Source organism: Anoplophora glabripennis, unplaced genomic scaffold, assembly GCF_000390285.2.
Source record: "Anoplophora glabripennis isolate ALB-LARVAE unplaced genomic scaffold, Agla_2.0 scaffold101, whole genome shotgun sequence".
NCBI lineage: Eukaryota > Metazoa > Arthropoda > Insecta > Coleoptera > Cerambycidae > Anoplophora > Anoplophora glabripennis.
Window position 1 is genome coordinate 788,675 of NW_019416426.1, and position 23,386 is coordinate 812,060.

General features: G+C 31.2%; 1 protein-coding gene across 2 annotated transcripts in view; it reads right to left on the bottom strand.

The window, feature by feature from the left end:
- Positions 1-11,052: 11,052 nt before the first annotated feature.
- The window catches only part of LOC108904304 (innexin shaking-B), a 69,588-nt gene continuing 57,254 nt past the window's right edge, over positions 11,053-23,386 (bottom strand). For both annotated transcript variants that reach the window (XM_018706801.1, XM_018706802.1), the window contains 2 exons: positions 15,752-15,971; positions 11,053-12,316 (listed from right to left, as the gene is read on the bottom strand). In XM_018706801.1, coding sequence (XP_018562317.1) covers positions 11,778-12,316; positions 15,752-15,971 — 759 coding nt within the window. In that variant the 3' untranslated portion in view covers positions 11,053-11,777. The remainder of the gene's footprint in view (positions 12,317-15,751; positions 15,972-23,386) is intronic.

A 23,386-nucleotide genomic window follows, 5' to 3' on the forward strand; every position in this document is an offset into this window, starting at 1 on the left:
ACAAACGGTCCGATTAGCCGATCGCCTAAAATGCCTGCCCAAACGTTGACGGAAAACCGAATCTGATGTCTGGACTGAAATATGCTGTGTGGGTTTTCATCAGCCCATTCATGAGCGTTATGAAAATTGACATAACCATCTTTACTGAAGCTTGCCTCATCCGTAAACAAAATAAGAGATGCAAAATTCGGAATCCGCCTCGATTTTCGCAAAAACCATTGGCAGAACTGCCGACGTGGTTCGTAGTCATTCGGATTTAAAGCTTGAACACGCTGGATATGAAAAGGATGAAGTAGTTGTTCGCAAAGAATTCGCCAAATTACGGAAAAACTTATGTTATGCATACGTGCGACACTTCGTACACTAACCCCTGGGATTGTCCTGCACAGCTCTCAATTGACAGTTTATCAATAACTTAAATTGTTAAGCGTTGTGGCAACGTCAGTCTTTTATTTGCCATGGTAAACAGATTTTTATAATTTTTGGCCTAATAACTTAAAGAGCAGAGTAATTTTCAAACTCAATTTACTCGAAAACCATTGGAAATATCGATTTGGACAAAGATAATATTTTTTACGTAAAATTGTTAAGATTTTATAAATCTGTAGAGAAAATTGTAAAAAAATTGAAATAAAAAATATTACGGGCTGAAAACCCCCTTTACCAACCTAAATGGAACGCATATGATTTGCATGTCGAAAAACGGAGTGGCCCATGTTATTTAACGTAAAAAGTTATGTAAGACCCATAAATTTTTTTCTATTTATTTGCGACCGTTTTGTCAATAACAGAAAAAAACCCTTTTAAGGGCATATAACTTCCTAAGGGAGCGTTTTAGGGCACATATTAATAGGAACTTTTTGGCTTATTTTAATGAGTTATAAACGCAGCAGAAGTTTGGAACCTTATTTTAGAAACACCCTGTATATTTCATCGTTCATTTTTTATATATCGCTTTTATATTCGTTGAACCATTTTGCGCTCTATTCATTATTATTTCATATATTTTATAAGGTCCTAATTAAGATTTATATGATAAGATTATAACACAAAAACTTGCATGATTTACATTTTTAATGGATTCATCCTTAAACAGTGAATTTTGAGAGGGTGTTTCTTAGGTTTTTAGAATACTTTTCAGTTTGACCAAATAAAATAACAACAGAAAATAAACACTTATTGTCGCATTCTTAAACAATTGATATTAAAATATGTTTTAATGGTTTCCAACATTCAATTTCGTTTCTTATATAATATGTCAAACTTATGAAAAATGTATTAGTTGCTATTAGCATTATCCATAATTTAATTAGAGTGAAACAACATAAAGTGAATATATTTTGATATTATATATTTTTATATCTGGGGTTAAATATAAAAATGAATAGTTGATATAAAACCGCATTGCAAATATGTAGGAAATATCGGTTAATGACCGAAAAAATTTAACGAGAAAGTTAATGAAAGCATTACTTTTATTTTTAAGTATTTAATTGTTTTCACACCTCATTGTTCAACACCATTCACACAAAGCTTGATACGGATTTTCTCCTTTTATTAATTCCACATTGACTTGCCAAAAAGAAAATTGATATTAACTGTTATTTTTATTTTTTCTATTTATTTAAAGGTCATTTATTGAAATATTCTTCTATGTAGAGACAAAAGAAGTTAATAATTTGTTCCTGTTATTGTTGATTTTTATCCGACGTAGATAATAACACTAATAATTCGACATTCATGGTTCATAACGCTATTAATTATAGTGTTGAAGCATGTTCTTGAAAATACTGGTTATTATACCACGTTCTTAATCAAAATTGGTAGAAATTGGAGATAGCTTTATTTACAATTTTGTTAAATACACCAGCGAATGTGCCACTTAAAAAGTTGATCAATTTTTTTTGTTAATTCTTTGTGTAGGTAGTTGGATTTGAAATCAATCTCAAATTAAACAAGTTATTTCTTAGTGTATGTTGCGCGATGAATTAGGTTTTGATGTGCATGAAATTATGTTTGTATTATATTTATATACATAGTAAGTGGGTACCTATCGTTAAAAGACTCTACAGTGATATATTATTAAACGTCCTTTGTGTTCCAGATACAAGTCCATTTTAGTTGAAATCCGTTTAAAAAATATTGTAAATAAGTTATTTTCACTCAGAAGTGGGTAGATAATTAAATAAAATTCAACTTGTACCTATGCTTAAAAAAAAGTATAGCTATTAAAGGAATACCTAATCAAGATTTCTGAGAAAACTGTTTTTTTTTTATTTAATCAATAATTTTTTATTACCCCCAAATTCCTTTAACCTACGGCAAACTTATTTCAAGGTATTTGCATATTTGTAACGTTTTTTTCAAAGGTTGTAACTATGAACTACGGTATATTTGAGCACAAGATTATGAAGATATCATTTGTACTCCTTCTTTTAAGTACTCCTTGTATATATCTCAATTAAATATGTACGTTATTCATATGAAAAAGATTTTCTACAACGACAAACCATTTTAGACATTTAATACCTGGACTACCTCAAGTATAACGGAGAACGACTAACAAACAGCAACAAAAAAAGTCTATATTCTCTACAAAACAACTTAAACGTATGCAAATACCGAACTGAAATAAGGATATTAGTTTTGCGTATTCTAGATTTTAAATGTGACATATTAGTTGACGGAATGAAAAACCTTGTATTGTAACAATATTTTGAATAAATACATTTTAGAACAGTATTTATTTAATGTTACAACTAGTTTTTTTATAAACATTGATGATGTAAAACTAACTTTTAAAATGTATAATCCTCGAAAATAGTTTAATACATCTATTTTATCTGCTCCCACTATAGTAAATTGTTACATTAATGTAACATGTAAATACATTGTTTTTAAGGAGGTAAGAGGATTTCATCACAAAAGTGGAAGTTGCTATGGACAACGGAAGGTAAGTGAGGTTTCCCTTGGAAAAAAAGCGAAAATTTCGAGTTATAAATGCATATTTTATTAACAAATAAATAGAAATATTTGATGAACATTATTATTAATTATTAGGAATGAATATTTATAGTAATTGTACAATTATTACATTTAGTAACATTTATAAAATGTGGATAATTATTCCCATCGCCTTTACTAATTGTCACATTTTTCTCAAAATGATTTGACCGCTCCATTTCAGTCACCAGAAGCTCAATATTATCTGACTGATCCATTAAAACAGCATGATGCGACGTAGGTACTACTAGAACCTGGAGTTGAAGTGTGATCATCATTTTTGTTACTTAAATTGCCAGCAACATAACTTTCTGCAATTATGGCTGATTTCCACCAACCGTGACTCTTGATTGCTAATACACCAACTCCTGTATTAGCCAGTACCGTTGTCGATGTTCTTCGGAATGAATGGCCTGTATATGTTTCAGAATGTTATAGTTTCAAAAACTGTACAATCTTATTAAGAATCATAGAAAGGGTATTCTTGCCGACTGGTTGGATGCAACATCTACCTGCATGATAGCGCATAAAAAAGCGTGAAATTTCAGTTTTAATTTCCAATCTAATCCAGATATATTTCTTGAGCATTTCTGGGCGAGAGAGAGTACGTGACATACTCTTTTTAGAATCTGGAATTGTAACTACAATAATGTCATCGAAATTTTTGAAATTGACTTTGTCCAAAGTAAGTATGCATAACTCATCAGAACGACAATGCCTAAGACCGTCACTGCCTTCATTAGCAAATATGTGTTATCGGGTGCCTGAACGAGAAAGTCGTTGACTTGTTCTCTTGTAAAAACGTTTGACTTTTTAGGTGTATAGCCGTCATTCTTACGTTTCAAAAATGCTCTCAGCTTGGGGTATTTTGATATATCCACGTTCTCCTCTATGAAAATAGTTGACTTAATCAATGAGTATTCACTCCACAAACTCGCCGGTGACTTTAAAGTTCTTGACTTCGCCATGCGATATGCTAGCAGTGATATTTCAGAAACGCCAGTATATTTGTTCTGGCACCATTCTTTGAAATTTCTCCATGCTCGTTCATCGCGCACTTTCGACTTCTCGGGCAATAAAAATTCGCAGGCAGCATTTGCAGCAAAAAAAACAGCAAAATTGCAACTTTTATGTAGCTTTGTCTAAAAACACCTTAGAAACCACAAAATCCAAACAATCAAGGCGGTTTTGCAAAATTTCGAATAATGTCAAAATGAATTGATTAAGAAATGTTAAAAATATAAAACCTAATCTTCATTTCATGAACCATAAAGAACTGTGGGAGCAGATAAAATATTATACACCACGCAGCACTTAAGTATAATTTATCAATCTCAGGCTCGCTCCGCTCGGGCGCAAAATCGTCCTCGACTGGTAAATAAAACTTACCTCCTTTATGGTCTAAATAACTATTTCTCCTTCTTATTAGTTTCAGACCCTTTATTTTGCAGTTAAGCTATTATGCAATTATTTTCAAAGCACACCTCGTTTATATCATAAAATAAATAAGAGTCATTGTCAAGAGTCAAGAGTATATTCAAAAATTTTAAATGCCGATTTTCACAAAATCAGTTGGGTTTTTGGACTTGTACTGTGCAAAACCGTACTTATCTTATCAACTTCGACGTCCCCTGTTACATGAGTTTATATAACAATGAAAAAGTAATATTAACGGTTTAGATAGGGAATTCTGGAAGGAAGCCTAAATAGTTGAAGATAGGCAGTTGAAGTGAGAACAGCGCGGAGTGAAAAGTAAGACGATCAGTGTAGTGTGAAAAATATAGAAGTAGTGGAAAATTAAGTGTTTAACCGGTATTAGTTAGCAGCTTCCATTGTTTTGTGCTCAAGGGCATATATTTTTCTAAGGTAAAATTGTTATAGTTATTATTAACGATTGCTCATTATTTATGTTAAAATATATATATTTTCGTGATTGCCAGACATTACCATAACGACTTCTTTGTTTCACATCTAACTTGTTTTTGTCATGATAACGTTGTTCGAAAAACCTAGATGTTTCATGATAATAATTCTGTATATGTTTAGCCTTCATTGTCTTACGCTCAGGGGCGTATATTTTTCTAAGATAAAATTGCTACAATTATTATTATAGATTGCTCATTATTTATTATATATTAAAATATGTATATTGTCGTGACTGCCTAGATATTGCATTAACGACCTCTTTGTTTCACATTTAACTTATTTTATCATGATTAGGTTGTTCTTTGATTTCTTGTGCTCACTTTATGTCATACGTCTATACGAGCCTTGTTGAATTTACTAACATTTTCGCCCGTGCGGAACGAATCTGGATTAAGCTCGATTGCCTCCCGTATGGGACTCCAGTGTTATGAAGGATCTTCGGAAATCTCAACTATAGCTGGATTGCCTCCCGTATGGGACTCCAGTACCTTCCGGCCCTGTCGGCTAACTAACACCAAACCTCTTCAGTTTTACTTGGAAGTGTGTATGACTAATATGAGGTAACAGATGACATTTAGTGACACATTAAATGAGACAGGTCTTATTTATCATTAGCAAAGGTTCTTACTTTGTGCCTTTGGTTGGCGGTTGTTTTGTATTTGTATTTGGGTGGTAAGAGCAACGATCTTGGGTTTCTCTGCCATGCTCTTTCCCCGCAGGAGCTCTAGGTGAGCCTGGCACTCTCATTTTATGTTAAATGGTTGTTAATGTTTTTGTTGTTCTTTCTATTTGTTACATGTTTAATTTGAAGACTGTTGTACGTAAATAATAAAGTTAGGTGTCTGCTCAAAGTCTGCTTTTGTTTTATAAAATTAAACCATACATCCCCTCAAAAAAAAGTTAGTAGCCAGCGCCTTCCGGTCAATTAAAAATAGATACACACAACGTAGTCCTTATGACGATCACATATTTTTGGCCACAACTACGTTTATATTCGTTTATTGTTTTATCGAACCTAGAGTTGTTATACTACAGTACTTTTGTTAGGTTTTTTCAATTCTTTTTCATGAAATGTTCTCAAATTTTTTAAAGAGTTGAAAATAAAAACTATTATAATTTTTGTACCTGCCAAGCACCCTTTGTGGGCTTTTTAATTTTGTAGAAATTTGTATTTAAAACTGCATTCTTACAAAAGGAATGAGTCCAAAATTGAAAAATGTTACATTAATATCTAGTTTTTAATAAGACTATATAAATGTGCATTATTTTTTTCCAATAGTATTGTGGGTACACATGCCGCAACTGACCCATCTTTAAGCATTACTTCAAGAGCGCCAGCAGGACGCCGCCGGACATACCAACCTTCCAGCAAGGGTCTACGGCGGACTACCGGCGCCAGCGACCAGATGCGTACCCATATACCTACGACCGACTCCACACACAGGGACTCTCCAACGAACACTCACCCCGTCAACACGTCTTTTTCTATACAACTTAGTTTTTAATAAAATACTTTATTATTACCGTTGAGAGAGCGTTTTGTTCTTGCTGTACAGCAAAAGCAACCCTCAGTATCACCCTCTGATTTTTTTGTGTGAAGATTCCGATACAACCCATATTCAATATTTTTTTACAAATTTACAGTTTTTGACATTTTAAATACTAATACCTCCGAGGTTGAACAATCTACTTCCCACTAAAGGATCGATATATTTATAGTTTTAGCGGCGTTTAAAATTTTTAGCTCAAGGACAAATTTCCAGAAACTTTGAGGCAGCAATTCGAAAATTCTTTTTTAAAAATATTTACTTTTACTTTCCTTCAAGAGACTAAACTTTTCGGAACCGACTGAAAAAGGAAGAGACGAACTCACCTTGAAAATATGTTTGTATCACTGCTCTTTAGGCCTTTGAGTTCGGATTCCCGTTCCCATATGGCTGACTAACAAGCCGCGCACATTTCTCGGAAGGTAGTCTAACAAGGCTTTTAACTTTTTGGACTGCCACTTAAGAGTGCGATCCGAATGTCTAGACATACTCGCATTAACAATTTAAATTCCCAGGATACTCTTACCGTAGCGAAATCTCTTGAACATGTCTGCCTCTGCAGTGGTCGAATTTTATAATCGATTAGATCCGATAGATATGCTTTATTAGGAGATGGTTAGCCTCAGACTATATTTAAAACCATAGCAGGAAATTCTCCATTAAAGAAGGATACGTAGGTACCTATTGGTAATCATTGAAAAGATATGCAATTTTTTTGTTCTCGCATTTTTAGAATAATTGTACTTAGAGCATCATTTGCCTTTAACAAAGTTATGATACAATACTACTTAGAGAAATTGTTTGTGTCTTGTCTTTTGATCAGGATTCATAAGCAGGTACTTGATTTAACTGTTCATGAGCGTGTCTTTACAACAACAAAAAACTTTTTCGTGCAGATTTTAATCAATTTTGCATCGTCTCGACTGCCTCATTAAATTTCTGATTATGCAAAAGCTTTGTACAAATGGGAGTCTGATAGTACCAAGTTCTGACATTGCAGGCGCTTTATGCAGTAACAATACGCTTTGATTAAATTTTCGATCTATTCCTTGGTACCAATATACAGCTTGACTAAAGCCATGGGCACCTTTAAATTTGTGATCAGATGAACTAGGTGTAAGGGTATTAGAAAACAGCGGAAGTACGTCTTATATTTGTCACAAATAATTTTTAATAGAAAATATAGTATTATGATATAAAATCATCTTTCTTTAAACGTATTAGGTACTTATGTCAATTTTAGTAACTCATACGTAGTCATCTAATAGAATATAATCGTCTGAGATATTTAATATTCCTGGCGGATATAAGGATTGGCATTTTGAGCATGTATTTTTTAAGGTTCAAAATACTTCGACATTGGTGATGCGTACTGATCTTTGATATTTATTTTAAGAGTGGTCTGACTAATTTCAGGAACATTATTGTTGCAGAAATTATTTACAGTTTCAGGATATTTTTAGAAGACAATTGAATCAATATCTGATATTTTGGAATGAAGTCATTAGTATCTGGTATTTCCACATTATTTCATTAAAGTCATATAATTTCATACTGTTTAACGATACAGTATGTATGTATGCATATACGTCTAAATTGCTATCATCACATTACGTATGAATGAGATCTTATTTCGCAATTTTTTTTAGTTATACGTATCTTCATCTTCATCTGTGTATTAGATTGATAGTTAAAGTTATTTGAATCCTGTGGTGCTGCTCAAAATGATAACAATGGCAACCACGGGTGAATGTTACATAGTAACCGATTGATTATGTAATTATTAATGAATTATTAATATTAAGGTGTGGTAAGTTGAAAGACCTAAGACCTTATTCCACATTAAGATGCCTTGCGAAAGAGCTGCCAATGATTTCATTTTCGGGCAGTCATTTCTTAACTTGTATTTTCAATAAACATGTATGTCTTTTCTACCAACTAATTAGTATTTATAAATGTTAATTAAAGTTCGAAGATGAATTTTAAATTTCACTTTTCTCTTGTATCTCTCAATCGGAAATACCTACGGACATATCACATATAATATATTGAAATTAAGAGTTATATCCAGCGACTTTCCAAATCAAAGGTACCGTATTTGTAGAATAAAAGTAAAAGCATCGTCCATCCGTATAAGACATAATGTATCGAATGTAAACGTGAGGACTTTTTATTTACAATTATAAGTTTTAGGCTTTGAATAAACTAACAATTTACCAAGATGTTTATCAAATAACAAGTTTTGAATAAAAGGTGCGTATTTTGTAGCATAAAGTTTGTAGAATTAGCTTCCCTAATTTAATAAGTTAAATTAACACTACAGTAGGCAACCAGTTATACAATCTCCTGCATCATGGGTCGTCATCATTAAAATAATTCAATTTAAATTATTTAACACGTCTATTACAGTTTATCAAAATTGTTCATCCCAGAATATCAAAATAATCTACTTCTATTTATAACTTGTTAAAATTTGAACTTTCAGTTATATATTTTTGTTTTTGTAAGGAAAACGAATAAGGATTAACAATTAACGGATTATTGTTATCTTTCTCGAAAATGTGTATAATTTAAATAAAGAACTAACGCTCGTACTTGTTAAAACAAATTTAAGGTAGTTTTTAGTATTCGTGGAGCTCATATTTGATCCCAAAAATATAATGCCGGTATTTATAGAAATATAAATTTTTCAATTGGTAACACTATCCAGCTGTATACAATGAAGTGTTTATGCTAGCTAGTTATTCAAGGTAAGAAACTGTTTTAAGAAATTTTAAATTAAAATTTCATAAACATTCGACTAGTGCTGTTAATGTAAGTAGCTAAAATCAAATCTAATGGATTACAGGAATACATATGTACAGGATGATTAATTAACAATGGGATGCTGAAGATACTATGCGTGAAATGGTGATCATTGGCGCAAGCATGCCTTATCCGAAAGTTGATAGTTTCGGAAATACAGGGTGTTAAATGTTAAAATTTTAAATCGTTTTTTTATTCTGAAAATATGTAGCTTAGGAACTTGAAAATTTGTGAAATTATATTTTTTTAGGCGACGAATAAGATGCGTGTTGTAATTTCAGCATTGCTCATAGAGGGCGCCACTTTCGACCAATTTTACCGAAAATTTAGTTAATAACTTTTTACCCTGTATTTCTAACATGAAACTTGATTCAAAACCTGAAAGAGCAATATTTTTTCCATTAATTATGTATTCTTGTTTCATTTCGGTATCTCGATCCGTTTTCGAGAAAAATCGATTTAACGAACACTATGTTATGATAATACGAGAAATTAAAAGCGAAACAAACCAAGTGTTTCTTCGTGTTATTACAACAATTAACAATAAAACAAATTAAATTCGTAATAAAAAAGTCAGTGTTCGAAGAATCCACCGTTGATATTTACACACTTTATACAACGTTTTCTGAGAGATCTTCGAGTTTGAAACAACATATTGGGATAGCGTTTGACTTCGTTGGCAGCGATTTGTATTCTTTGCCACAACTTTGCACGCGAACCAATAGATTCTTCGTAAACTATATCTTTCATTCGAGACCAAATAGAAAAATTAATAGGATTAAAGTCCGGACTTCTGGGTGGCCAAGTAAAAATGCTTCCACGGCATGTAAGCATGTTTGCTTGGCCACCCAGAAGTCCGGACTTCAATCCTCTTGATTTTTCTATTTGGTCTCGAATGAAAGATATAGTTTACAAAGAATCTATTGGCTCGTGTGAAGAGTTGTGGCAAAAAATGACAATGAAGTCAGACGCCATCCCAATATGTTGTTTCAAACTCGAAGATCTCTCAGAAAACGTGTAAAGTGTATTACTTTAAATCATAATTACGAATTTCATTTGTTTTATTGTTAATTGTTGTAATAACACGAAGAAGCACTTGGTTTGTTTCGCTTTTAATTTCTAGTATTATCAAAACATAGTGTTCGTTAAATCGATTTCTCTCGAAAACGGATCGAGATACCGAAATGAAACAAGAGTACATAATTAATGGAAAAATTGTAGCTCTTTCAGGTTTTGATTCAAGTTTCATGTTAGACATACAGAGTAAAAAGTTATTAGCTAAATTTTCGGTAGAATTGGTCGTAAGTGGCGCCCTCTATGAACAATGCTGAAATTACAACACGCATCTTATTCGTCGCCTAAAAAAATATAGTTTCACAAATTTTCAAGTTCCTAACCTACATATTTAAAGAATAATCTAAAAAAAAAACGATTTAAAATTTTAACTTTCAACACCCTGTATTTCGGAAACTATCAACTTTCGGATAAGACATGTTTGCGCCAATGGTCACCATTTCACGTGTAGTATCTTCAGCTTTCGATTTTCCCATTGTTAATGAATCACCCTGTATACCTATTTATTGAAACGTGTGAGAAATAATTCTACGTGTATTGCCTGGAAATTTTTTTAATGATACTTGTGTTAGATTTTCTTGTAAAAAATACCCGAATCCTCTTTACATAATTATCATAACTTTTTTTTATTATTTCTGAGAAAATACAAAAGTTACAGCAACTTATAACAATAAATAATAACAATAATGGCACATCGTTTATTGTCTATAGTTTTAATTTTTATTACCTACATATGATTCACAAAGAGGATGTACGAAGAGTTTTATCAAATAAATAAAATAAATAAGTTAAACAAATAATATTCTTATAACCACTTTTATATCTTTGACTAGGAATGTTTATTTATATCGTTGCTAAAAATATAACTAAGTTAATTTTTACAACATAAATACTGAAAATATAAAGAGAAGGATATATTTCCTTAGATTAAACAAACTGAGATATAAATAAAAAAAATAAATGTGACAGATTCATATTTGCTAATATTATACAAAGTACCTTTTAACTATAACATTCACAATCTTGGTCTTATTCAGCACTAAGTACATTCACTTTTGACTAGATAATACGCTTGGCATTTTCGTACATCCCCCAATAAGGCAGTGTAATTTCAATAAAACTACGACGTCTCGTCAATTCTTTACACAGTGCATCATGACGTTTATCTTAGCATATTTGGATATCATATAATATGGCATCATTGAAAAGAAAAAACAATTCCGTATTGCTAAAAATTGTTTCTATAGAAACTATATGGTTTGGTCTCATTCTCATTGTTACTCAGTGTTGTCTATGTAAGGTTAAAAAAAAGAAGTGTAAGTACATGTGGAATTAATATACTGTGGTGTTTTTATATGCAACTTTGTATTATCTCCAAATATTACTAAGAAGATTAGATCTCTCCAAAATGTCAGTGTGCATTCACGCTTCTTGTATTTCACCTTTGAACCCGGGTGCGTGGTGGAAATCGTGCCTGTTCAGCTTGTGAGCCAACTCCTGCAGAACGTCTCTGAAAATCAACGAGTCCACATTCTCCCCCAGCATGTAGAACAAGAACCAGTCACCCATCTTACTTCGCCTCACGATAGTGTCGATCACGTCCTTCCGCACCAACCTGTACCGCATCCTCAACAAGTACACCCGCATCCGCGGCGAGAAAATAATAATTACTCTATAGATCACTGTTAGGAACGTCAGTACCGACAGTATTATGAACCAGAACCACAAGAACACGTATATCTTCTCGTTCACCACGTTCAAAGGCAGAATACACAGCGCGTCGTGCTTCTCCTCGTCCCCGGAGACGCCGTACTTCCGGAAAGTGCACTTGGTCATCCTCGGAAAGATTTGGATCATCGGGTCGATTCGGTCCTCCTGGTCGCTGTTGATGAAGGTCAGGACGTCGAAACCGAACATCAGGAAAGCTCCGTCGAAGAATCTGTTCATCAGAAACATTTGCCCTGAAAATATGAACAGCAATCAGTAAAACAAATAGGAAAGGTTTATTTTATTTATCTTTTACATAATATTCCCCTTAATTTTCTCGAAAGAGAATAAATATAAACTTTTATTTGAACATTGTTTTCGTGATCAATTTTATGCATAGAACAAATCTGAAAAGCTGTGAAAATTTTCATACGCTCTAATTGAAGTTGAACTCTATATGATAACTAAAGTTTTATTTCTGTTTTATAAATGAAATAGTCACATTATTTTTTTTATCGTTAAAATTTGCACTCCGTGATTTTCTATTTACTTTTCTTTAAGAACTTTCTTAACAATTTTCCTAGGTTTAAAAAAATTGTTTTCGTAACCGATAGAAGAATCCGAAAGTACAGCGAAATATTTTATACAATAAACGAATTCAGATTTTTTGCACATTATTTTTTTATTAGACATTTCACGATCTTGGTCTCACTTTCATGTCTCAAGAGGCATAGGAACTCTTAAAATATTACTCCCCAAGTGATTTTGTACATCGAAAGTATGTACATTGAAATTTTTGTACACTATAACTGAAATCAAATTTTTGGTTGTACGATTACTAAACTATTAAAATATTTCTGTTTCATATTAATATTTTATATCTTTCCATTTCAAAAGCTAAACAAATTTTGAATATTTCAAAACCATAAGTGACCAAACTGACTTTGACTAAATTCAAAGTCAGTTTGCTTTTTTTTATTTTACTTTATTTTTCTCTTAGTTTTTATCCAGAGAAGAGATAGAAAAATAGAAAGATTTTGATCATTAGAAGAAATCGAAAGTATAGTGAAATTTTTTATACGTTTAATTAAAGTCAAGTGTTGTACTGTACGATTACTAAACTATTAAGTATGAGGGATGCTTTCGCTGTACAGCAAAAATGTAACGCTCTCTCAACGGTACAAATAAACTATTTTTATTGACAAACTAAGCTTGTGAAAAAAGACGTGTTGTCAGTTCGAATGTTTGCTGGAGTCCCTCATGGTGTCGAGTACATGGTCCTTGGCGCCAATCTGCCGAGGTCGTCTTCCGGGAACCCTGGTGCGTCCGGGCGTCAGGATGGCACTATTGACGTACTTAAAAATAGGTCACTTGCGAACATGTGTACCCACAAGTATTTGTATTTTATAGCAATACGTATTTATCTTGCTTGAGTATCTAGATTTTTTTCCAAATGATTTTTGTTTCTCCAAAGGGCCTAACAACTTAGTGTTGTTTTCTGAAAATAGTAATCGAATTTCGAACTTATAATTATTTTTTCCATCATTAACAAACATCTCTGTTGAAAATTTGAAACATTTCTGACTAAAATTATAGAAATTAATGAGGAAAAACCATTTTTTGTTTTTAACTTTGACACCCTGTATCTTTTTTATTATGCGACTTGGGATATAGGTATGTTAGGTTAAATCGACTTATTTTCACCCAAGGAATATCTGGTATCATTTGTGCTCCTCCATTTAAATACACCTGTATATCATTCTAATCAGAAAAAAGGTAGGAATCGAAAGAAAATTTCCTAAATTTCTTTTATACTCTAGGACCATCAATAATTTGCAAATTTAAGAATGATTAAATAGTCATATCTTGTAATTTTTTTATGCAACTTTAATTTACCAATGCTGTTTCTCTTACTTTTTTGTGCAGAGACAATATTGGAATTATTTTTTAAAAATACTATGAATTTGACCAATTTTCTATACAGAAGAAAGCGAAAGCACATTGAAACTCTTTGTGCACTCTAATTGAGGTCGAATCTTTTTTTGTACGATTACTAAACCATTATTTCTGTTTATAATAATATTTTGGTTGTAGTTTCAAATTGCCATCGTTAAAATAGTTTATTTAAAATCGAACGTATCTACTAATACGTAATATTCAAATAAACCAACCCGCGTGTGTAGTCTATTGGAGATTGTAGCAGCCAAATAAAAATCGCCAAATGTTGATTTCTCTACACTGCCATGGTCGCTGGAATTCTATATTTAGGATTGAGCTGAAGAAAAGTGATTTATTTTGAAATTTTTATAGACTCTGTCTATAATTATTTGAGGCTGCAGTGGTGAAAGAATAGCAGCGCATAAATCTTAAAAACATAACATATCGGGCTCTTGAAAATATTTTTATTCCGTGCTTCAAGCGTAGCACCCAGCGCAAATCAAAAGGAGATTGTTTCAAATCTTAGTACATTTTAAAGCTAGCTATACAGGGTGTCACATAACGAATGTTACATACTTCAAGGGTATAATCTAGGTCTAGAACCCAAATGGTGCCGATTTAACCAAATTTGCTTAAATGAAAAATGTCGCAAAAAGTTACAGGATGTATAGTTATACATTTTTTGTGTAGAATAAAATTATCTATTTTTGATAGTTCCGTGTAAAAATTTAAACGGGCAAAAAAGTTACACAAGAATATTCACAAAAGGTTGTAATAAAATGAACGTCCTGTATGATTGAACCTAATAGGAACATAATCACTGGATACTTCATGAAGAGAAACTAAGCAACAACAAAATTTGCTCACATCGGTTAACTGGGTTCTGAGTTAAGTAGAAAACAAGAAATAAAAAAGAAACACACCCTGAAATTTTTTCTTGCGACATTTTTCTTATAAGCAAGTTTGGTTAAAACGACACCATTTGGGTTCTAGATAAAGTATGTAAGGTAGAATGAAACATGTTTTCCCTATTCTTGTCGAATTAAATGATAAATTACAAGAGAAAAAGTCCTTTTCTACTGATTATCTAAGGCGACATTTGATAATATCAAACTTTTCATCTGCTAGTGACAAGTTGAGAATATTTGTGTTATATTTCTATTGTAGTTGATGGCGTTGCATATGCGGTGTCTAAGTAAAGTGTTATCGCTTCAATAACATAAAAAAATCGACGAAGAACTTAATTATGCCGTAAAAATTTAACGATTTCCTCCGCACAAATAGAATGAATTTATATTTTAAAATAAGTGAGTGACTACATTAGCCTCTTTTTTGATTCGGCGTTGAAACGTTTATAGCCAGCATACCGACTCAATTCTATTTCTAAAAACAGAAAAGCTGATTCAAAATACAGTTGAGAGAGCATTAGCGATCGAAATGGAAACAATTAATTCGCTACTTTAGATACTTTCAGATCCTGTAAAAATTCTTACATATCTATACAAAAATAGTCTTTGTTAATAGTGACACACTATATAACTACAAAAGTATTCATAACCCCTGACAGTGTTCAGTATTTTAATTATACGTGCAATTCTGTAGATGATATCTGTGAAATGCATTAAAAGTTAACTGCATCAATAAAAACTCGCCAAGAAAGCAGAAAACAAGCTCAGTATCAAATGCTGTGGAAGATGTTAAGTGTGCAGTCTAAAAATATATCATTTCGATATTCGTTAAGAAATACGTACCAATAACATTTACCAGAGCTAAAACTTCACAGACGTAATATTTGTAGGCCCACCAATTATGGTACCGCAAGTTCTCCCACAAATAATCGATCATGAGCTTCTTCTTTTGTTTCTTTTCGATTTCGCTGCAAACCGCAACGTCGAGATCCATCATCAGGGCGTGGATTTTACCACCTTCCCACGATTTCCACAGCCATCTGGGTGTGTAGAATAATATCGCCTGTAAAAGAATTTTTTTAAACTTTGAAGTACATTATTTTAAGTTGCATCACAGTATACAGAGATATATTAAGGAGATTTTTGTCAAAATAATATAAAATTTCTATTTCTCAAGCCAAAATCTTAGGGCATATTCATTCATAAGAAAATACATTCATTTATTTTTCCGAATATGCAGAATGTAACCAAACAGTTCAGCTAGATCTTAAAAATTATAAGAAAATTAAATATATTTACAAAAATTAGTTTATTCTAAAAAAATCATATTCTAAAGTTGAACTTTTTCAGCGTTTTTCACAAAAACACATTTCAAGAGGGTAAACTACCCCTTATTAGTAGGTACATTTCACTTTCCTTTGAAAAATTGTTTGTAATATAAAACTGAAGTAATTGTATTTACATGTATTAACAATAAATAGTACGTGCATTTTAATAAAAGCACAAATGTAGTGGATATCGCATTTTGAGGGTTAAGCTACCCCAACCATTTCCAAACCATTTTTTTATAAATTTCCTGTGATAAAATAAAAGAAAATGACGAGTAGAAGTTTAGAAAAATATTTATATATGATTTTATTTATTTTAGAAGATAGTAGGTAGACTAAAATTGACTTGTCTGTGATTTCAGAAAACAAAATAAAACAAAGTTATTGTTTAATTATAACTTGATTTTAACGAAAGTCCTAAAGGTTTCTCGTTTCGGAATTAATAAAAAAAAAAATTGATCCTGATTTAAAAACGACAATATTTTGATGTTAATTTATCCATCGTAAGCTGCTCTGGACATTCAAAACTTGTCTTCTTAATTTTAAAATCAATTTTGTTCCATACAGTGTTAACAGCAACTTCTTTATATTTTGAAATTAGACTGCCATCAGTACTATTTTCATAGGATACTACTTTAAACTTTATAAAATTGTGCTTTCGTTTCGTGTCGCTAGAATTTTCGAATTGTATGGTAAACATATATTATGCTAATAGTCACCATGTTTGTGTCATTTTTGGAAAAACTGTCATGACATCATGTTATTTTTCAAATAACGATAAAAATAATTAATTTAATCAACTTACTTATGGCTAAAATAAAGTAAAATATATCATTTTTAGTTTTTTTGCAACCTGAAATGGCATTTTTTTTCTTTAATTTTTTTCGGCGACATATTTATAGAATTTTTAAATTGAATTGTAAAATACGCCAACTAAATTTGGCTACATATTAAAATATGTATATCGCATTATATATGTTTCGATAATGCAGTTAAAAAATCATTATTTTTAATAGCAGGTTACAAAATTTCAATTTTTAATTATCTATCACGGAAAATTTCAGAGTCAATCAAAGATCTAAAAAATCTAAGAGATTTTATAAGCAATCAGTCAGTTTGTTTTGATATAAAAATAGATAATAGCTAATGGAAACTATTTTAGATTTAGTGGGAGTGGAAAAAATGCGGTTTATATTTCTTCATAAAATTTACAACTTTCAAGAAAACGTTTTATTTACTTTACATTGTATCACTGAGTTGGTACTCAGAGAACAGAGAATCGATTAACAGAAGTAATTATTAGTTACATTCTATATTTCAGTAGTATTTTGCCGATTTATTTAATTAAATTACTGGAAATATGAAAACTGCTATGGTTATTTTGAAAATAATAAATAATACAACAATAAACACCATGAGTTATTTTTACTCATTGCTGCAAAAATGTCAAGTTTTCTGTGCAAAACTAAATCACTGGGTATAATGAAATAAATATTTTTTATTGTTCTAGGAACAATAACAAAATGTCCGTTCAGAATTTGTTGCGGTCATTCCGAAAACAAAGTGATCCGGTGTTGACAAATTTGAGAAATATTAATGCGGCCGAATTGGCCATAAATCGCTGGTTCTCTTAAATAAGTCGGTTCGTAACCTTGAGCTAATTCAATTAAAACTCATTGTCCGTTTATTTCTGGATAATCGAGACTTTATTCTATATCATTTTTTGGGCGGCCGACAGTTGAAATTAAAAATAGATTTTAAGCTGAAGCAATCACGATCACGAAGCAAATATATTTCTAATCAATTAAATTAAAAATAATTTATATAGTATAATGAGGGGCAATTTCAAAAAAATCTTTTGAAACTGTGCATTTAGTAGCCACCATGAAACTGTACTCTCTTTTGGGGCAAATCATCACACAGTTTTACGCCTAGGCATCTCACATATGGTTTCATGCAAAGATGATCAACTGTGGCTAATTTAAATATAAGGTCAATATATAGCAGGTCCCATGTACATTCAAGGTCAAGATGTTGCATATATTGGCTTTTGACCGTGTTGATAATGGTCAACATTTAGCAAAGTTGAGTACATAATAGTAATCTTTTATCTTTTCGAACTATACAGTATGTCCACGGCTAGAGTGGTAAAGAGGGAAAACATTTTTATTTTTCATTTTACGAGAAAAAGGCATTCTTGATTAAAATTTTTGCTTGTCTTTAAAATGGAGAATAAAAAAGTTTGACACCAACCGTCACAATGAAAAGTGATAGGGTTTTGGAGTAATAGACCGATCGAAATAACTCATTTAGAGAGAAAAACAAAAAGAAAATTATTATCTGGACTTTTATAAGTGGAAATGGTGAAGGGGCTTATAATAAACGAAAAAAAATAATAAATGCGTTAGCAGGGATGGCGGAGGGTTGATTTGGGGGGTTTAAAAGTTGTGAAAAATTGTATAATTGGGATTTTTGGCGAAAGTTGACCTCAAACAAAAAAGTGTCCACTACAAAAGTTGTAGATCATGTAAAAATCTACAAATTTTGTAGAAGTCACTTTTTAAGATAACCTCAAAATTTCAGAGAAAAATGCGATGAACAGGTTTTTCTGATTTTTCGTTTTTTAGTTCTCATTTCCGCAAATATACCTAATTTAATTTTTACGAAACTTGGTGAAAGTATATCTCTCTGTCTTAAATAACAATTTTTTTTAGATAAAAAAATCAAGAAGTTTCCAAGATATTCATTTTTTCCGGTCTGATACACTTTTTTTCAAAGAAAAATTCTACTTAGAAAAATCATCGTACAGAGTTCTGCCGGTGATAATTTTTTTCGTTTTGACGTATAGATACTCTTTGGTGAAATAAAAAAATCTGTAATCACAGTTCAAAAACATGCTCAAAAATACAAAAAAAAATAAAAAATGACTTGCAACAATGAATTTTTCAGTAATTGTTGATAATTTGTTTAAATTTAAAAAAAAATCAAAAACTAATTACACCATTCAATTGTACGGAAAAAATACAAAATATCAATAATTTAAAAAGTTACTTACCTAATAAAAAAATAATACGAATTTATGGAATATTTTATTATTTCTAATTAGCATTAATAATAGAAGTAAAAAAAATTGTTGGATATTTTGTGTGGTATTATGACTTTTATGCTGTTATGACTACATCCAATAGATATTTTGAAAGCGTTCAGAGCCGTAAACAGGAAAAATTTTAAATGATAGCTAAAACAAGCTAAAAAAAATAAAACGATTTTGTAAAATTTCGGGTTTTCGGGTTTCGCATCAACAGTAGACTTGCAGTTAATACTTTTTATTGCTGAAATCTCAAATCATCCAGAGACAATTTATCATTTGTACATTTGTTCGACTTAGATGTTTATAGCAAAAATAAAGATTTGGGTCAAACAATGAAACAGTTTTTTTTTTATTTCTTTCCGTAGAATTGAATGGTGGAATTAGTTTTTGAATTTTTTTTAATTTAAGCAAATTATCAACAATTACTGAAAAATTTATTGTTGCAAGTCATTTTTTTGCATTTTTGAGCATGTTTCTGAACTGTGACTACAGATTTTTTTATTTCACCAAAAAGTATATGTCAAAACGAAAAAAGTGATCACCGGCAGAACTCTGATGATTTTCCTAAATAGAATTTTTCTTTGAAAAAAAAAGTGTTTTTGATCGGAAAAAATGAATATCTCGGAAACTTCTTGATTTCTTTATGTAAAAAAAAATGTGGTTATTTAAGACACAGAAAGGTATACTTTCACCATGTTTCGTCAAAATTAAGTTATTTTTGCGGAAATCAGAAATAAAAAACCTGTTTTTTGCATTTTTCTCGAAAATTTTGAGATTATCTTAAAAAGCGACCTCTACAAAGATTTTTGCATGATCTACAATTTTTGCATTGGATACTTTTTTGTTTGACGTCAACTTTCGCCAGAAATCCCAATGATACAATTTTCCACAACTTTTCAACCCCCCAATCAACCCGCCGCCACCTCTGCTCACCCATTTATTTCTTTTAGGTTTATTATAAGCCCTTTTACAATTTCCACTTATAAAAGTCCAGGTAACAATTTTTTTTCTCCAATTGTAATTTGGTTGGACTATAATAGGTAGGTAGTGACAGTTTCCGTCGCAGCAAAAAATGTATTTAACACAATTTTTTGGCAAAATTACTAAATAGAATTCTTCATGTCAATTATATTTGAATGATTAGCAAAAGGCAGTTTATTCTTGAACGATTTTTATATTTACCAATATTTTGACCACGCTGGACATGCAAAATGAAAGTTCTCCATACCAACCGCAATTTAAAGGCAAGCAAAAATTTTAATAAAAAAATGTATTTTCCTCATAAAATGAAAAATAAAAATATTTCCCCCCTTTTCCACTCTAACCGTGGACATACTGTATACAGGGTGTCTCATTAAGAATGATACATAGGTAGAAGGCGTCAAATTAAAACAATCGAACAAAACATGCTTTAGTAGAATGTTAAAATTGTATTCACACATTATGGCTATTTTTATTAGATATTATGGTTAGAAAAAAAGGTATACTTGTTTAACGACGTTAAAGCCATTCGTTTTAGAGCAAAACGTGAATTAATTTATTAGTGCATATCCAAGATGATGTGAATTGATGATAATGAAAATCAAAAACAAGCTAGTCTTAAGACACAGTATAATTTTTGGCTCTCAAATCTAATACATTCTTACAAGAATAACTTTTCCCGTACGTGATATGTGCCATAATTTCAATAGAATTGCTAATATATTGTATAGCTCCTTACATGGTCATTTTAAAAAGTTGTCTTGTAAGTTGTTCATCCTAGTCTTATTTAGACAACTCTGATGATGCCTGACTGATAGATCAAATAACAATTCGTTGTTTTCAACGCTATTCATAACTTCTAATTTGTAGATTGTCGCCTTGAATGCATTTCGTGACTAAGGACTTCCAGCCTTTCTTTAAACTCATATTACAGCGGTGACTCCTGTGTCTGCTCTCAAGCCAGGCGAGATTGGCTTTAAAAATTTCCCAGTCATATCTATCTGATATAGCCTTAAAATTTTTTTGTAATCTGTACTTCGGAATTAAATGCCAAGTTGGTATTTCTCTTAGATCAAAGTTCATAACATTCTCTAATACATATCATGTTAATAATCACCGTTGTTCTACTATATCTATCTCACTTATTTTTTATTCGATTCATCATTCGAGTATTATTTATTTTCTTTATTCTTACTATTTTCTTCCCCTATAAAATATCACTTTACCTTATTTTCTTCAAAATCTTATGGTGAATTTAATTTGATTTTCTTCTTGTGTGCTATGTTTGATCTTTGTGGTGGCAGCTCAATTTCTCAGTTTCCTTAAGTAAATATGAAGTGTCTATTGTTCTGTATGTATTTTAACACATCCGAAATATCTCTTGTTTCGGAATGAGCTTTGCCTGAGTCATTTGTTTCAGTTGAATCACATACTACGGTAACACATTGAGATACGTTGCAATTTGTATCTATTAAGTAAAGAAAAATGAACTGTTTATTTATTCCTATATCCTAAACGATAATAAATTTTACTTGAACGTAACGAACAGTTAGTGACATTGTGTAAATGCAAGAGATCACGCATTTACAGGTAGTTCAACAATTACGTGAATATCCAGCACAAAAAAGCGGATCAAAATAAACTTTCAGTAATCAAATATACTGTTCATATAAACAAACGAAAAGATTTTCTATAATATTTATACAAGTGTGTTTTCAGGATGAATGTCAATGTTCTTTCTGAAAGACTTAATAATATACCATAGTTTGTGTATATAGCCTTTAGCTTCTAATTATTATAAACAAATTTTCACTAAAACTTATTTTTTTTAATTAAAGTGTTTAAGAATAACGCGTAACTAGATTTGAAAACATTTTAGTATCACGTTATTTAATTCTCTTCTGTCATTTCGTAGCTTTTTCTTAAACGCAGAACTTTTCCTGTAAATATTTATTGGAGAGACATAAATCACACTTCATCTCGGCCGTTTCTCATCGTCATATTTAAAATGATAAATTTTAATTTCTGATCCTACGCAGACTTATTATATTGTAAATGTGTCCAAATATCACAGATATCATATGGTTACCATGTAAATGCGCAAAATTTTTAAGTCTGTAAGATTATTTTCTCTCGGACAGTTTAGTTTTATTGCTTGTACTTTCTTTAGCAAATGTAGGCCATTCTACTCCGAAATATGTATAGTTGTATGATAAGAAAATTATTGTTTCTAATATAGACCAGGGCATATCTGTTTTGAAGGGGATGTGAGAGGGGACAAGCAATTTTTTTCTGGATTACCTTCAGTACAACTCACATAATGAAAATGTAGATCCCTAGATCTGGGCGAGGTCCGGAACATTTTCAAAATTGCAAAAATGTTTAAAAGATACCTAGAGGGGAAAAAAGTTTTAAAATTGAATTTTGTACAATATGCTGTAAGTTAAAAATGTTTAAATCCATTACTAATGTTGCAAAATAGTAATAATTGATAAAAAAAATACAAAATAATAGGTTTTTTTGGATAAAACACCTAATTTTATTAAAACCGGTTCAATAGTTTTCGCAAAATAAGTTTTTGAAAAAAATTTTGAAAAATTTTTTTTCGAATTTTCAAAATGTTGCACAGCCTCAAAGCATCTGGATCAGCGGTCGGCAACTGGCGGACCGCGGTCCAGATACGGACCGCGGAAGGTAAAAAACTGGACCACCAAAAATTTGTTAAAGTATAAAAACTCAAATTATTTAAAAATATATTTTTCTTATAGATAACATTACGTTTGAGTGCCAACCTTATCATTTTTTAATGGTTAGTAGGTTAGTAAAAAAACTGACTCAAGACTGCAAATGTAATTTCGCCCATTGATTTTTGAAAACAAATATGCCTATCTATTGAATTTCATATTATTTTGTGAGTGCAAATTAAAATAAAAAATTAGTAAGGAATATGAGTTTTTTTCTGGACCTCGTTAAAAATTTAGTAAATATCCGGACTCCACCTAATATTACTTGCCGACCCTTGATCTAGATACTTGAAAATTTTTTCACATAGAAAAGACCGCTCATCCTTTCAAACAG